Here is a 15,436-nt window from a genome sequence, read left to right on the forward strand (position 1 = left end):
TCATTTCTCTCATGAGAAGAGAAGGCTCATCTTTTCTTATAGGACACTGAAGAAGCATACACATATTCTTGACCAGCTGTATCACAGTCTGGTATGGGAACTGCTCAGTTGCTGACCGCAAAGCATTGCAGAGGGTGGTGAAAACCGCACAACATATCACAGGGACACCACTTCCTGCTTTTGAGTACATCCAGAGAAAATGCTGTCTACATCGAGATCACAGAACTCTTAAGGACTCCTCTCACCCTGACCACAGATTGTTTAACCTCCTGCCCTCTGTGAGGCTCTTCAGGAGCCTCAGGAAAAGGACCAGCAGACTCAGGAACAGCTTTTTCCTTACAACTGTCTCCTTACTGAATTCTGCCCACTGAACCCCACCACACCACTACACACTCCTCATCCCTCCTCATCACTTCATCTGGTTTACAACAACAAAAAACAGTTACACTTGTTATTACTTGCACTACTGTCTGATCATTCATACAGAATACAAAATAATCCATTTGCACACTGGAATATTTTTTTATGCACTTTTTAATGTCCATTGAACTAGTGTAAATAATGTTCATATGTTCATAGTTTCTGCATATAGGGTACATATTACACATTCTATCTGTATAATATTTTCATAGTACACCTATCTGTATATCATGCTGATAGTATTTAAAAATCTTTAAATTATGTTTTTTTATTTTATTTAACATTTATTTAACCAGGAAGTCCCTTGAGATAGAATCTCTTTTTCGAGGGAGACCTGGCCAAGACGGCACACCAGTTACAATTTAAATACAAATACAACATAGTCAAAACAACCAAACAAGCATCACATAAAAAGGAACAGGTCACATATGGCAGTTACATTTTTGAGTTATATGGCATTTTAACATGGTCTTGAATTCATTTAATGGGACTAAAACATTTAGATGTAGCAAGTTTTGCAGATTATTTCAAGACCATGGTGCAAAGTAAGAGAAGGCTTTCCTCCCCAGCTCAGTAAAAACCCTTGGAACCTGGTAAGAGAGCCACCTGGTGGAACGGAGATGAAAACTGCTGGAATTCTTCTTAAGAAGATTACGGCAGTTTACCTAACATAGCCTTGTATAGAAAAATATGAAAATGAAGTTGTCTACGTAGACTTAGTGACGGCCAACCAATCAGTTCATACAACGTACAATGATGAGTACGGGAACCAGAGTTAGTTATAAAGCGCAGAGCACTGTGATACACAGAATCTAAAAAGTGGAGAGTACTAGAGGCAGCATGCATGTAGACTACATCACCATAGTCCAAAACACTCAAAACGGTAGCCTGCACAAGTTTTTTTCTATCTAACAGGTTAAAACAAGCCTTATTCCTAACAAAAACCCAGTCTTACTTTCAGTTTTTTTTTGTCTATAGTACTGCCTTATATGTATATTTATTGTACATTTGTAACATATTGTAGACACTGTATATCCTGTACTTACTGCTTATTGCACTTCTGGTTAGATGCTAACTGCATTTCGTTGCATTGTACCTTACATGTGCAATGACAATAATCTAATCTAAACTCCTTTACACTTAAATAGGTAAATTAAAAAAAAAGAAAAGCATCTCATTAAACTTGTTTGGGAAAAGATGAATGACTGGCAGTGTGGTGGTTTCCACGGGTGTGAGTGTTTTCCTGGCCGGGCAGGGGAGGTTTGCGATCTCGTGGTGGGGGGCAGACAGCTGTCCGGTCTCTCGCGTTACAGTTCTCATATATGGTCACGTAATCATGGCAACCTTGACGTATCCATTCTAAAAACAGACCAGAAGTGGAAGGAAGGTGACGAAGCGTTTTGTATGCGTCCCACACGGGTAGACATTACGACTGAATTTCTTTTGAAAGAAAATAAAAATAGACAGACCAGCACACACCAGAGTGTGTTCGACCAGTGCGTGCGCTCCGCGTGATGAGCGTGGGTTTAGACTAGCTACTAGTGCCCAAGAACGCGGAGACCATGGAGAGTTTAGAGAGGCAGCTGATATGCCCTATTTGCCTTGAGATCTTCACCAAGCCGGTGGTGATACTACCGTGCCAGCACAACCTTTGTCGCAAATGTGCCAATGACATCTTTCAGGTACCGCCAGTATATACGAAAACTTAAAGTTAACAGCTTTTTTTGGAGCATGGTATTTAATAACACCATATTTAAAATAACATCTCAAGAAGCTGGCATGAACATTTGGTGGTTCAAGATTGTCTTGTGCTTGGAATGGCTTAGAACAGCTAGTAACCAGTTTAGACTAGCTACCCAAAAGTACCAGTTTAAGCTTGATTTTCTACTGGTGCTTTTAAACTCAGCAGCTGTTCTGCTGTATAATGATGACAACTTATTATTTATAATACATATTTGTGTGTACAATTGGAAAAGTTAGTAAAATTATTGGTGAAATGGGTGGATTTCATTCTTCATCGTCATCGTAATTGATATATTTTTCTGCTCATTATTGTATAATAATTACAACATTATTGATAAAGTAATATTTCTTCTGTCAGTGTATTGTTTTATTTATATATAATTCATGAGATTGTATATTAGATCCTCTTTTAAGGAAAATTAAAATGTATTTGTATGTATTTTAGGCCTCAAACCCCTACCTGCCTACACGAGGAGGTTCAACATTGGGCTCTGGTGGCCGGTTCCGCTGCCCGTCCTGTAGGCATGAAGTGGTTCTGGATAGGCATGGGGTGTATGGCCTGCAAAGGAACCTACTGGTGGAGAACATCATAGATATGTACAAACAGGAATCCAGCGGGTACTTTTACTATAACTAAATCTGCTTCATATCCTCTTCTTTAATCATTTATGCTGTATAATCATTCTATTCCATTCAAGCACGTTGTCCATTTGTGTATGTGTGTGTGTTGGGCTATAAGTAGGCCAATGTGACAGGAGCTATTCCAGACACAATTTGTGCTTATCAGTCGCCCCAACAACACACACACATTTGGAAACACATCTACATGAACAACAACAGTTACTTTCTCTCAATTGTCTTTTTGGTTTTTGTTGAAGATTTATATTTTATTACTCTATACACTTATGTACAACATTTTAAACACTAGTTGGTGTAAATAAGGCAATTTAATACAAATCTTTGTTTGTGTGTCAGCAGCTGTAAGCCTGAGCCAGAACTGAAGAATGACACGTTGATGTGTGAGGAGCATCCGGATGAGAAGATTAATATATACTGTGTGACCTGCTCTGTTCCCACTTGTTCGATGTGTAAAGTCTTTGGGAGTCATCAGTCCTGTCAGGTTGCTCCACTCAAATCTGTCTATGAGACCCAGAAAGTGAGGCTGCTTTAAATCTATCTTTCTGCTTTCCTCTCCCTGCACCTCTTTATTTAATCTTCATGATGATTGATCAGTTTATGTTTATGTGATTGTGAGCACAGACTGAGTTGTCTGATGGTGTTGCTGTGTTGGTTGGCAACAATGACAGAATTCAGGGCATCATCAGTCAGCTAGAAGAAAGCTGCGGAGCAGTGGAGGTATGTGTGTTTTGTTTTTGGCTTTTTTTTTGACAATGTCATCAACTTTTAGTTATTTCTTACATTATGGTCCATCATGGATGTCAGTGTATGTGTGTTTGTGTGTAGGAGAACGGTCGTAGGCAGAAGTCTCGTGTATGTGAGTGGTTTGATCGTCTGTATGCTCTTCTGGAAGAGCGCAGAGGAGAACTCACACTGAAGATCACCGCAGAACAGCAGGAGAAACTTGACTACATTAGTGGCCTACAGTGCAAGTACATGCACACATACACACACACATATATATAAATGCACACTACACATTTATCTGCTTCATTCAAAGTTTTTTTTTATATCCTTAGCATGTTTTTTTAATTAGTGTGTTCATGCAGGTTTTACACACTAATCTTAACACACTGCTAATCACAGCAATCACCTGTGTAGTTACAGAGAGCACCTGGATAACACAGCCAAATTAGCGGAGACAGGAATTCAGATGATGGAGGAATCTGAGATGGCCATCTTCTTGCAGGTTTGCCAAGTTGTTAATTGTAGACTTGCATGCTTTTCTTTAACAAAAACACTTCAAGTAAAATATGTTGTGTATTAGATAAGAAAGCATGTTTTCCTAAGCAATGGATCATTAAGTTTTTAATCTACATGTCTCTCTAACAGAATGCAAAGCCTCTACTACAAAAGTAAGATTTAAATTAACATTTTACTGATTATATATATATATATATATATATATATATATATATATATATATATATATATATATATATATATATATATATATATATATATAATTTAATTTTTTTTAATTGTAGTCACTTCTTCTTTATGCCATCTTATTCATTCTTTCTTTTTCATTTCAGGATAGCAGAAGGGAGGAATGTGTCTCATTTAGAGAAGGTGGAACGGGGATATGAAAATATGGATCATTTCACTGCAAACTTCAGCCCTGAACGAAGAGCAATACTCAGCATAGACTTTACCAAAGGTAAATTAACTCTAATCCTAACCTTAATAATTTTTTAAAAATCTGTTACTTTATATAAGGTCTTCCTCTCTGTAGATGGTGATGAAAATGAAGTGGATGATGATCAGGAAGAATTAGCAGGTACTGTAAATCCGGAGACTCAGACATCTTTAGTGGCTACACCTGCCCCGGCCCAGCAGAGACAAACCCCTGTACCGACATCTCCACCAACGGCAGCTGACTCCTCCCAGATGTCATCAAAACTAAGCCAATCAGTGAACATCAACCCAGCAGAGAACACACCCTTTACGCCCACTCCAGACACAAGTCACAACTCTTCAACAGACACACCTGTTCAGGTAAGATTCTGTCTCTCTTACTCTCATCCATATTTGTGATGCCTTGTAATTGTAATTTTTAATAAAATTATTTTGAATTGGTCAGTAAATATTGTTAACTTTGGTTGGTGAAAGACTCAGAAAAACATCTGAGGACATATAGGGATCACAAACAGGTGGTTGCTGTTTTGGGATCAGGTTCCATTTAGCGGAGATTGAAACTAACACAATCTCATGGCAATTATTTATAATAAATATTTTATGTTTTGTCAAATTGGTGTTGGTTGCTATTTAGTATGATTTCCTTCCTACATTTTTGGATGATCTGGACACTGTGGTCCTAATGAGTTAATTGTGGACCTTCATGCTTATTTTTTCCCCTAAAAATCATACAGTACAAGACCACTGACACCAAAATATGGACAATTTGTAGTTTATTTGGTAATACTTTAGAATAATGGTCCGTTAGTTAATGTTAGTTAACTACTTTAGTTAACATGATCTAAGCAAGAACAATCCTTCTACAGCATTTATTAATCTTAGTTTATGTTAATTTCAACACTTACTAATGCATTATTCAAATCAAAAGTTGTGCTTGTTAACATTAGTTAATGTACTGTGAATTAGCATGAACTAACAATGAATAACTCTATTTTCATTAACTAACATTAACAAAGATGAATAAATACAGTAATAAATGTAGTGTTCATTGTTTGTTCATTTTAATTAATGAATTAACTAACATTAACTAATGGACCATTATTCCAAAGTGTTACGGTTTATTTTTCTTTTTGTTTATGTAGTTTTTTTTAATTAGTCAAGTTATACTTTTTGTAAAACAAAGTAGAACATACAGTATGTTGACAAATTCAGTGAATTACATTGAAATATTAAAAAAAAAATTACTGCATGAGTTTTCTTCAGAATTCAACATGTTGAAAATCTAAAATGTTAGCCATGACATACTGAAAGATATTTCTTTTTCAAAATTACCATAAATTTTTTACATAGTTTATATGGTTCTTTGTTTATTTATAATATGACCCAGTCTCTCTAAACTAAAGAGAAATTGAGATAATAAAAAATACAACTGCCTGCCTGGAAAGAGTGCAACAATCTTTTCAACAAATTATATTCTAATGAAAATGTTGAACATTGATTCATGTCTTTTGCCCACATTAATAGCCCAATAAGTGTAAGTATGTATATATATATAAATATGTGTGTGAGTTTTTAGGAATGTCACAATATCATTCTCATAAATGCTTTGGCAAATTAATTTACTTATATAATCAGAAACCAGAAAGAACTGAGTAATAACTGAAAGTGTCCTCAGAAATACAACTAAACAGAATTAAAGAAGAATACAAACAGTGTCCATTTAAGCATGAGCAATAGGCTGGTAGCTTCAGAATCTGAACTTCTAGTCAAAAGGAAGGAAGTTTTGGTCCCAAAAGAGCTGATGACAAAACCAGAACAATACTGAAGTATGAGTGACGATCACAAAATTCTAAACACTAAACTCTGACCTGCCCCGTTTCCAACCTTTCGGTCATTTCAAAACCACAGAGAGATGCTGTATTCTGTTATGAGCACAGATCACTATGAAAACCCTTTTGCTCTGTCTTACTGTTTCCATTTCTGTCCAGCCATCATCATCTTTCTCTTTCCATCTCACTTTCTCCTTCTTTTCCATATATTTAGGTAACTGCGGGTCCTAGCCAGACATCTGAGGATGGAACACGCCATGTTTTTTCTTTTTCCTGGTTAAATATGCCAAAATAATATCAGACTAAGTTACTGTAGTTAAAATCACAGTACGTTCCAGAAAAGTACTTCATAACTAATATTTTGTTACTTTGACACTTCAGTCATAAATATGCATTTAATATCAATGTAGGAATTTGGAAAGATAAACACAACTGTTAGGCCTAAATATTCATTGATAATATTTTCTGACTAAAGTAACTGACTAAAATGGAAAATAAAGGAATATTGTGTATAAATTTTGTCTTTTGTATATTTTTATATGCGTGTTTCGGAATACATTAAAAGATGAAGGAAAAGGCATACAACAAGAATAAAAATATTTAAAAAGAGTATTCACATGTAAACCCTGTACATGTCTTACGTCACTTAAACATAAAATCATATTTTAATACGTTATACATATAATGTTTGTGTAAGTCGTGCATTATTTTCCTAAATCGTTCATAATCTTGCGATTGTTGCTCGCGCGCTGGGCCAGTTGTTCGTCTCGCGCCATCTGCAACACCTCGCGCAACAGGTGAAAAGTCAGATCCAGGGAAATTGGCGGATCCTCAGACCGGCGCTCTCGCTTCTCGAGGCTGTTCAGGATCTCGTTACCGACAGTACCGAGCTTACCTCCTAACCGCCGCTGCGTGAGCTGCAGCTGAAGCGCCTCGGTGCGTGTCGGTGATCCCCGGTCGGCCGCGCGCGGACTGTGAGCGGCGTTGTCCAGCCTGATGAAGTACTCCGCTCCTGAGCGCATCAGAACCGGCAACTGCATGCTCGTGTGTCCGGGGGCGGATCCAGAAAGCGAGACGAAGACACCAAGACACACAGCAGCGAATAGCACGTGCAGCTTCATTGAGGAAAACTCCCGGTTATCTAAACAAACATGATAATAGACGATAAAAACGTGTCCAGGTCTCTCTCTTTACTTTAATACGTGCATGGCTTTTAATACTTTTTTAATAATTTTATATAACCCATAGCTATATGGGTTCCATAAATCGGAGACTACTAGAAAATGCTTATACTAGAAAATGCTTATATTTCACAATTTTATTTTAAACCTGAAAACATTCCATTCCATTTGAGCATTTTTAATGACATGCGGGCATATAGTCATCCTGTTACGCTTTAATGTTTAATGCATTTTATTTTTTACATTGATTTATTTATTTCTTCACTGTATAGTTTCAAGTTAAAACTTATGTAAGAAAAAGTAGGCTCAGACTTTTGATTGAATTTCATTACTTTTATTACAAACAATTATTTCAATTAAATAACTAACACACATTAATCCATTAGCATATAGCTACAGTTTACTTTACATTTATGTCATTGTGTAAAAGGCCTGATTTGAGTTTATACTTACCTCAGGTCGGTGTCCTCTGGAAATTACCTTGTTTGTGAGAGTCGGTTGTCGGTGCATCTCGAGCATCAGTGGGTTTATTTATATGAAGCGAAGAGCATCATATTTCTGAGATGACAGAAACACCGGAATGAGTCATTGAATAATTGGCTGCGGTTCAAGTAAATCCAAAATGAAAATGCTCTTGCATTCCGTCGTGTGTTTAGTTCACGCTGTAGATTTAATCGAGAGTCAGTCTCCTCTGAATTAACCGGGACTTTCTTAATTCGTGTTAATGAATCTGAATCAACCGCCGGTAATTGAGAGACTCTGTTGATGACGCACTGACGCGCCGAGGGAGGGCAGCGCATCTCCACCTGTTCACATCGTTGGCAGTGGCACATATGAGCGCAAGATCTGAGACACGAGTAATCAATCCAGGTTACGCGGCAAACGGCCTCCCACGCGGTCTTAGCTGGTTTACAATCTTACCTTATTAAAATAATCACCAACCTGGACAAAATGCATTCATTCATTTTCCAAATTGCCTGGCGTGGGAATGAGCTCAAACATGATAAATGCCTTGCCGTGAAACGCGGACTTCATCGCTCCGTGAGGGGACAGTTACTGAGTCACCGCACCGCATTATACAGATAATGTATTCATGTTTGTGACTTATTTAAGAGGAACAAGTGCTTTTTCCAGGTTGCAACTGCTTTTTCGTTTGGTAAAATGTTTGTCTAGGGAATAGCCTTCCTGATAATGTCCGGGGTTCAGACACACTCTCTCTGTTTAAATCTAGATTAAAAACGCATCTCTTTCACCAAGCATTTGAATAATGTATCTTAAATTGTGAGTGTAGTTGTATCTGATCAAATGTGCATTCTTATTCTTTAGCTTGGGTTAAACTAATTAATTTTACTTTGTTGGATCAGCTGCTATGCTAATGATGTCTCTATTTTGTTTCTATGTTTTGCACACAAGCACCAGTCTGGATCCAGAACACCTGAGAAGAGATGATGCTGACCCTCAGAGGACCCCGGATGATGCTAACCCTGAATCAACAACAGAACCAACTAATATAAAGTGTGACTGCATCATATAATAATTATTAATTATTAATAATATTAATAATGTTCATCATCTGGCTGACTACGTCTTTTTATACAAATTCTGTCATACGTGCACAAACTGACAGTCACCACTTATAAGCTATTACTAAATATTGTAGAAACATAATTTTCTGTAAAGTTGCTTTGTAACAATTTGTATTGTAAAAAGGGCTATACAAATAAACTTGAATTGAATTGAATTGAATAGGGAAATGTGAATTTATACGAGTTTGCATAAATTTGCTAGAATTTGATAACTTTGTTAAAAAAAGCTTTCTTTTGGTTCTTCAGCTAATAAAAGATAGAGATCAGAGACCATTCCTTCATCCAGAATCACTCCAGACCCTTCAGATTCCCAGCTCCATGTTGGTTCCTCTTCTCTTCAGTTCACCACACTCATTTTCTATAGGGTTCAGGTCAGAGGAATGGAATGGCCTTAGCAGAAGCTTGGTTTTGTGCTCAGTGACCAATTTTTGTGTTGTTTTTGAGGTTTGTGTTTGGATTATTGTACGGTTGGAAGATCCAAACATGGCTCATTATAAGATTTCTAAGAGAGTCAGTCACTTTTTGATTTTTTATCTGTTGGTATTTGAGAGAATCAAAGATGCCATGTGTCTGAACAAGATGTCCAGGACCTCCAGCAGAAATATAGGCCCACAACATAAAAAATACAGCAGTATATATTTCATTGTACCCATGGGGTACTTTTTATCCCTGTGTTCACCAAACCCATCTTGAGCTTGGAGAATTTTTCTTGAATACCTCACGAACAACATATGGTGATGTAGGTGCTGTTTGACATTTTTTTATTTTTAAGGTTTTCTGACCATGAGACTCTGCTATTTTGTGCAATTCTCCAGCTGTGGTCCTTGGAGTGTCTTTAGCCACTCAAACTCTCCTCCTCGCCGTGCATTAAGAAGATATAGACACATGTCCTCTTCCAGACAGATTTGTAACATTTTATGTTGATTGGAAATTTTTAATTATTGCCCTGATGTAGGAAATGGGAATTTTCACTGATTTAGCTCTTTTCTCAAAGACTTCACTAATTTGTGAAGCTCAATTATCTTTTGCTGCACATTAGAAATTAATTCTTTGGTTTTTCTCATTGTGATGGATGATTAGGGGAATTTGGGCTTTGTTTTCCATCCTATTTTTATTTTTGTGAAACAGGAAGCCATGGCTGGATAATTTCTTGTTAATAATCACCCTGGAGTGCTCAAAATTGTGACTATGAATGGGAATATACTTCATAGATATTTTACTCATAAGAATTTCTAGGGGTATAATAATTACGGTATAATAATTGTGTCCAATGTGTATTTGAGAAAGAAAATTAATAATAATATTTTCCCCCATTTTGAATTCTTATTATCCAATGAAAGGTTAGATTTTTGTGAATTTGTTAAATAAATGATCAAAAGGATTAAGAATGCAGATTAATTTTCACAGCTGCCTTTGATCATATTTAGCAAGGGTGCCGATATTTTTGGCCATGACTGCAAGTTTTGCTAGCGTTCAGGGATAGTTCACCCAAAAATTAGAATTCAGTGATAATTTTTTCAACATTTATTGAACCCTGTATGAATTTATTTCTTCTTCTGAACTCAAAAGATAAAATTGGATAAACTGTTTTTGGACTCCATTCACTTCCATAGTATTTATTATATATATACTGTATTTTTCATACCATGGAAGTCAATGGGGACTAACAACTGCTTTGTTACCAACATTCTTAAAAAACATCTTGTTTTTTGTTCAACAAAAGAGAAACTCATACACGTTCGGAACAACTTGTAAATTGACAGAATTTTCTTTTTTGGCTTAACTTTTATTTTTACTTTTTTCCTTAGCTATGCAGATGATAAGGGAACATTCCTTTTTCATTTTGCAAACATTATCGGAACATTACTTTTGAATGTTCTGAAACAAGTAACAAAAAAATATTAGATGGACATCCAAGTAAAACGTTTCAGATTATCTAATTTATATAAAAAGTGTTTGTATTTGGTTTCTGTTTTATTATTCTGGTAAAATTACTGACAGATTAAATAATTATGTTAAAGTGGTTCAGCTGTTAGAAAAAGTGTTCTGTTAAAATCAATTAACACAAACAGTTGCTTCACACTGAACAGTTCAGCACAACACCATTAATTAATTATAACTTGAGTAAAACACTGACAGCACACTATAAGACAACAGGGACATGCTTAATGCATCATTTCATGACTGTGGTATAAATCAATATGTTATATTTTGTAGTATGTTTTCATGCATTTTGCAGGAATCAAACTGATTGATTATTTGATGATTTTTGGTGACTCTGTTATTGGATGAACAAGTGAATGCAATAAAACTACATTGGCAACTATACAATAAAATTAGACTTTAATGAAAATATACTCTATAATACTCTTTTTTTACTTTGCTAAAAAGAAGAAGAAGAAGCCTGTATTAGGCAATTTAATTAACTCCCATTGTGACAACTAAACCCATATTAATGACAATGTGCCAAGCTACAGAAACTGGCATTCAAAAATAAACGTTTGAGAAAAACGTCCCGGCTACAGTATATAAATATAAATATAAATATAAATATAAATATAAATATAAATATAAATATAAATATAAATATAAATATAAATATAAATATAAATATAAAGTAATGTTTCCGCCTCAGTCATGAGCGCATACCTGTCAGCAGGTGGCAGACGAACACAGTGCGAACTCTACGTGACTGGAGTCGCGCGCAAGCGGGCGCGAGCAGAAATCATGGCAGGCGGTGAAAGAGTCGCTCATCTGATGCGTCAGCTCGCGAGCGCGGCGTAAGTTTAAATCTTTTACGTTTGCACCGTTAAGGTATTAAAGTGTGTTAGTTTTAGTGAGTGCACGTTTATATTTCTATGTGTATAGGTTATGCATGTTGACTCTTTTCAATGCCATAAGATAAATAAGAGTTGTAAACAGAGCCTTAAAGGGACAGTCCACCAAAATAAATTCTGACATAATGAACTCACGAGTCAGGCTCATGTTGTTCCAAACCTGGAGGACTTTCTTTCTTATGTGGAACAGAAGATAAGATAATAGGCAGTTTCGTTTCATTTCATAGCTTCTTTTCTTTCAGAATGTTGACTGATTTCCTCTGTCAAAGATCTCCCTTTTGTTTTCCACAGAATAATCATTTTAACAACTGCTATTTTTTTGAATGCAATATGTTTTATAGGTGCAGATGCCCAGCTCATTCTCAAGCGTATTCCCACACTTATAACCGAGGTAAAATATTTCAGTGATTTTTCTCTGAATAAATGGACGCTGCCATATGTGAGTGTGTTTTGTGTGTGTAGTTTCTACAGGTGAGGTTCATATGTGTGAACGGAAAACAGATTATGCATTTGAAGTAAGTGCACAACATACATGCATTTAATATTAATAGTTATGTGTTGTGAAATATTTTTTAAAACAATGTGAAATATTATTTTAAACAATATGAAATATTTTATTTTATACCTTGTTACATGATATACAGTTATTTATAGTGAAACACTTTTCTCTTTATCAATGTCAGTCACTCAGTATAATTATGAATCTGAATATCCAGGAGTTACATCATAACATCAAAGATCTTTATACTATAATAATTAGAAATATTATTATTATTGTGGTTATCCATTTCATTCTTGTTGTTCCGTTTCAGATGGCTTGTTCAAATATCAGATATGGAGCAGGAGTTACCAGAGAAATTGGCATGGTAAATTGTATCATCATTAACTCACCCTCTTTTTGTATGTGCACCATTTGTATGCACTGAACTGATTAAGTAGACTATATTATTGCTCAACATATTGCATATTGCTCAGAAAGTCCCTCTTCAGTTGATTTCAGTTTAGCTTTGGAGTTCTCAGTCATTGGTTGTGAAATTTGCTGTTTTGGCTGATATAATCAGGATTTGCAGAACATGGGAGCACGTAACGTGTGTCTGATGACGGATAGGACCTTGTCTCAGCTGCCGCCGGTTGGAGTAGTGTTGGACTCATTGACAAAACATGGAGTCAAATATAAGATCTATGAGGATGTGCGAGTAGAACCAACAGACAAAAGGTGAAAATGTGCAAATTGCAGTTTAAATTGATGTCCATGTAAGTGTTTCAAATTAAAAACAACAATGTGAAAGCAATGTCTCTTTCTCTTTTCAGCTTTAAAGCAGCGATTGATTTTGCCAAACAAGGACATTTTGATGTGTATGTTGCTGTGGGCGGGGGCTCTGTGATTGACACCTGTAAAGCAGCCAATCTCTATGCGTCTCATCCAGCAGCAGAATTTCTAGACTTTGTCAATGCACCAATTGGAAAAGGAAAACCCATCACAGCCTCACTGAAGCCACTCATCGCTGGTACAAATGTCAAACTTAATATTACTTTTTCTTTTTTTCACTTTGTTGTGTCTCTCTCTCTCTCTCTCTCTCTCTCTCTTAACAACCATTCACCATAGAACAAACATTTAAAAACTATTGCAGAAATGCTGATAAATTATATACATGTTTTTTTGTGTGTGGGTGTATGTGAAAGTTCCTACGACGGCTGGAACGGGGAGTGAAACTACAGGAGTGGCAATCTTTGACTTTGAGGACCTGAAGGCCAAAACTGGTTTGCAGAAACATTTTACTCATTAACATTTCATCATTGTTCTCCATATACAGAGTTCAGAAAGGTTGAGTGTTGAGTTTTAGATTTAAGATGACGTAATGGTTTATTAGTTAGGGTGTCGTGTAAGTTTGTTGTGTAAGCTTAGCACATTAATGTGTTTGTCTTTTCAGGTATTGCAAATCGAGCCCTAAAGCCCACTTTGGGGATGGTGGATCCCCTACATACTCTGCACATGCCATCCAGAGTGGCAGCTAACAGTGGCTTTGATGTGCTCTGGTGTGTGTTTACATGCACACAGTATTTATTAACTATGTTCTAATTAATAAGGCAATCACTAAACAAGGTAACGGCATTATTAACTGTGAGAAAATGTAAGTATACTTACAGAAAGTAGTGGTTTGAAGATTCTGTATAAACCTGCTTTATTATCGGTGCTTTTATTTTTTTTGAATGAAAAGAAATAAAATAAAAACTTATTAATGCTAATATATAATGAAATAATTTTCAGCAGCCATTACTCTTGTGTCAGATGATCTTTCAGAAATCATTCTGATATACTGATTCTACACTCTTTTTTTTAGGATTCTTTTAGGAGATGAATAGAAAGTTAACAGCATTTATTTGATCATTATCTTGTGTAACAATGTAAATGTCTTTACTGTCACTTTTGATCAATTTGATGCATTTTTACTGAAATTATTAGTGTCTTTAAAAACAAAAAACGTACTAACCCCAAATTTTTGAATGGTCGCGTGTATATTTTATATTTTTGTTTAGATAATGATATTCATTGTGCTTGGTTTAAATCCTTCTCTTTTTAGTCATGCATTAGAGTCATTCACTGCTTTGCCGTATAACCTAAGGAGTCCCTGCCCATCCAACCCCATCAATCGCCCAGCTTACCAGGGCAGCAATCCAATCAGTGATGTTTGGGCAAGACATGCTCTCAAGATCGTTGCCAAATACTTGAAGCGGTATGTTTCTGTTTTTTGGATTTATAATATGATTTAGGTCATGAGTTTTGGGGTTTATTAACTATTTGGGTACTTAATTGAAATATTTGATTCTGTATTTTTAAATTATTATATTTAAATATAATATTGTTAAGATATGAAGACGTGTGTGTTGTAGAGCGGTGCGTGATGCTGGAGACGTGGAGGCTCGCTCCAGCATGCACCTGGCCAGTGTGTTTGCTGGAATTGGCTTTGGCAATGCAGGAGTCCATTTATGGTAATTAAATAGAACTAACATTAAATTAACACCCAAAAAAAGAGTTGATTCTGGTAATGAGTTTGGCAGCATCAAATTGCAACACACTTAAGAGACTGCTAATGGAATCACTAGTGCTGCACTGTAGTACGCTAAATCTCCATATTTGTATGGCACAGGTGGACTGATCTTACTGGTGTGAGAGTTCAAAGAAAGGCGTAGAGATCTCACAGCTCTTGTTGAAAGTTAGTAATGGCTAGTTGGTAATGCAGGCATTGACCTTCATGCCACTTTTAAGATAACATGCATTTAATTTCAATCCAATAGGAAAATCACATATACAATGATGTCCTTCCAATACTTCTATTGATATTTGTGGAATTTATATGATAATGTGTTGTTGACTTTTCATTTTCCCTGTTCAAGTCATGGAATGTCATATCCCATTGCTGGGAATGTCAAAACTCACAGGGCTAGAGGCTACAATGTAGAACATCCTATAGTGGTAACTATAAACTGTATTACATTACTGTTCAAATATTTGGGGTCAAATT

The 15,436-nt window shown here is 35.9% G+C and overlaps 3 protein-coding genes across 3 annotated transcripts in view; 2 read left to right on the plus strand and 1 right to left on the minus strand.

Annotated features, from left to right (window-relative positions):
- Positions 1-1,794: 1,794 nt before the first annotated feature.
- On the plus strand, positions 1,795-6,824 carry LOC132154616 (E3 ubiquitin-protein ligase TRIM63-like). The gene is made up of 10 exons (XM_059563251.1): positions 1,795-2,102; positions 2,609-2,781; positions 3,139-3,319; positions 3,424-3,519; positions 3,628-3,773; positions 3,943-4,030; positions 4,174-4,196; positions 4,377-4,501; positions 4,577-4,839; positions 6,523-6,824. Exons 1-10 carry the CDS (start codon positions 1,983-1,985, stop codon positions 6,601-6,603), a joined length of 1,296 nt encoding a protein of 431 aa, XP_059419234.1. The 5' UTR covers positions 1,795-1,982; the 3' UTR covers positions 6,604-6,824.
- A 63-nt stretch (positions 6,825-6,887) lies between these two features.
- LOC132154617 (corticoliberin-1) lies at positions 6,888-7,984 on the minus strand. The gene is made up of 2 exons (XM_059563252.1): positions 7,943-7,984; positions 6,888-7,449 (listed from the first exon to the last, which is right to left on the minus strand). The coding sequence occupies exon 2, from the start codon at positions 7,427-7,429 to the stop codon at positions 7,013-7,015; it is 417 nt and encodes a 138-aa protein (XP_059419235.1). The 5' UTR covers positions 7,430-7,449; positions 7,943-7,984; the 3' UTR covers positions 6,888-7,012.
- A 3,739-nt stretch (positions 7,985-11,723) lies between these two features.
- adhfe1 (alcohol dehydrogenase iron containing 1) overlaps positions 11,724-15,436 on the plus strand; it is a 7,908-nt gene continuing 4,195 nt past the window's right edge. The window contains exons 1-11 of the mRNA XM_059563253.1: positions 11,724-11,855; positions 12,254-12,303; positions 12,375-12,427; positions 12,725-12,778; positions 12,974-13,128; positions 13,224-13,420; positions 13,596-13,673; positions 13,844-13,949; positions 14,495-14,647; positions 14,805-14,903; positions 15,309-15,387. Coding sequence (XP_059419236.1) covers positions 11,803-11,855; positions 12,254-12,303; positions 12,375-12,427; positions 12,725-12,778; positions 12,974-13,128; positions 13,224-13,420; positions 13,596-13,673; positions 13,844-13,949; positions 14,495-14,647; positions 14,805-14,903; positions 15,309-15,387 — 1,077 coding nt within the window. The 5' untranslated portion in view covers positions 11,724-11,802. The remainder of the gene's footprint in view (positions 11,856-12,253; positions 12,304-12,374; positions 12,428-12,724; positions 12,779-12,973; positions 13,129-13,223; positions 13,421-13,595; positions 13,674-13,843; positions 13,950-14,494; positions 14,648-14,804; positions 14,904-15,308; positions 15,388-15,436) is intronic.

The sequence above is a fragment of the Carassius carassius genome, chromosome 12, assembly GCF_963082965.1.
Source record: "Carassius carassius chromosome 12, fCarCar2.1, whole genome shotgun sequence".
Classification (NCBI taxonomy): Eukaryota; Metazoa; Chordata; class Actinopteri; order Cypriniformes; family Cyprinidae; genus Carassius; species Carassius carassius.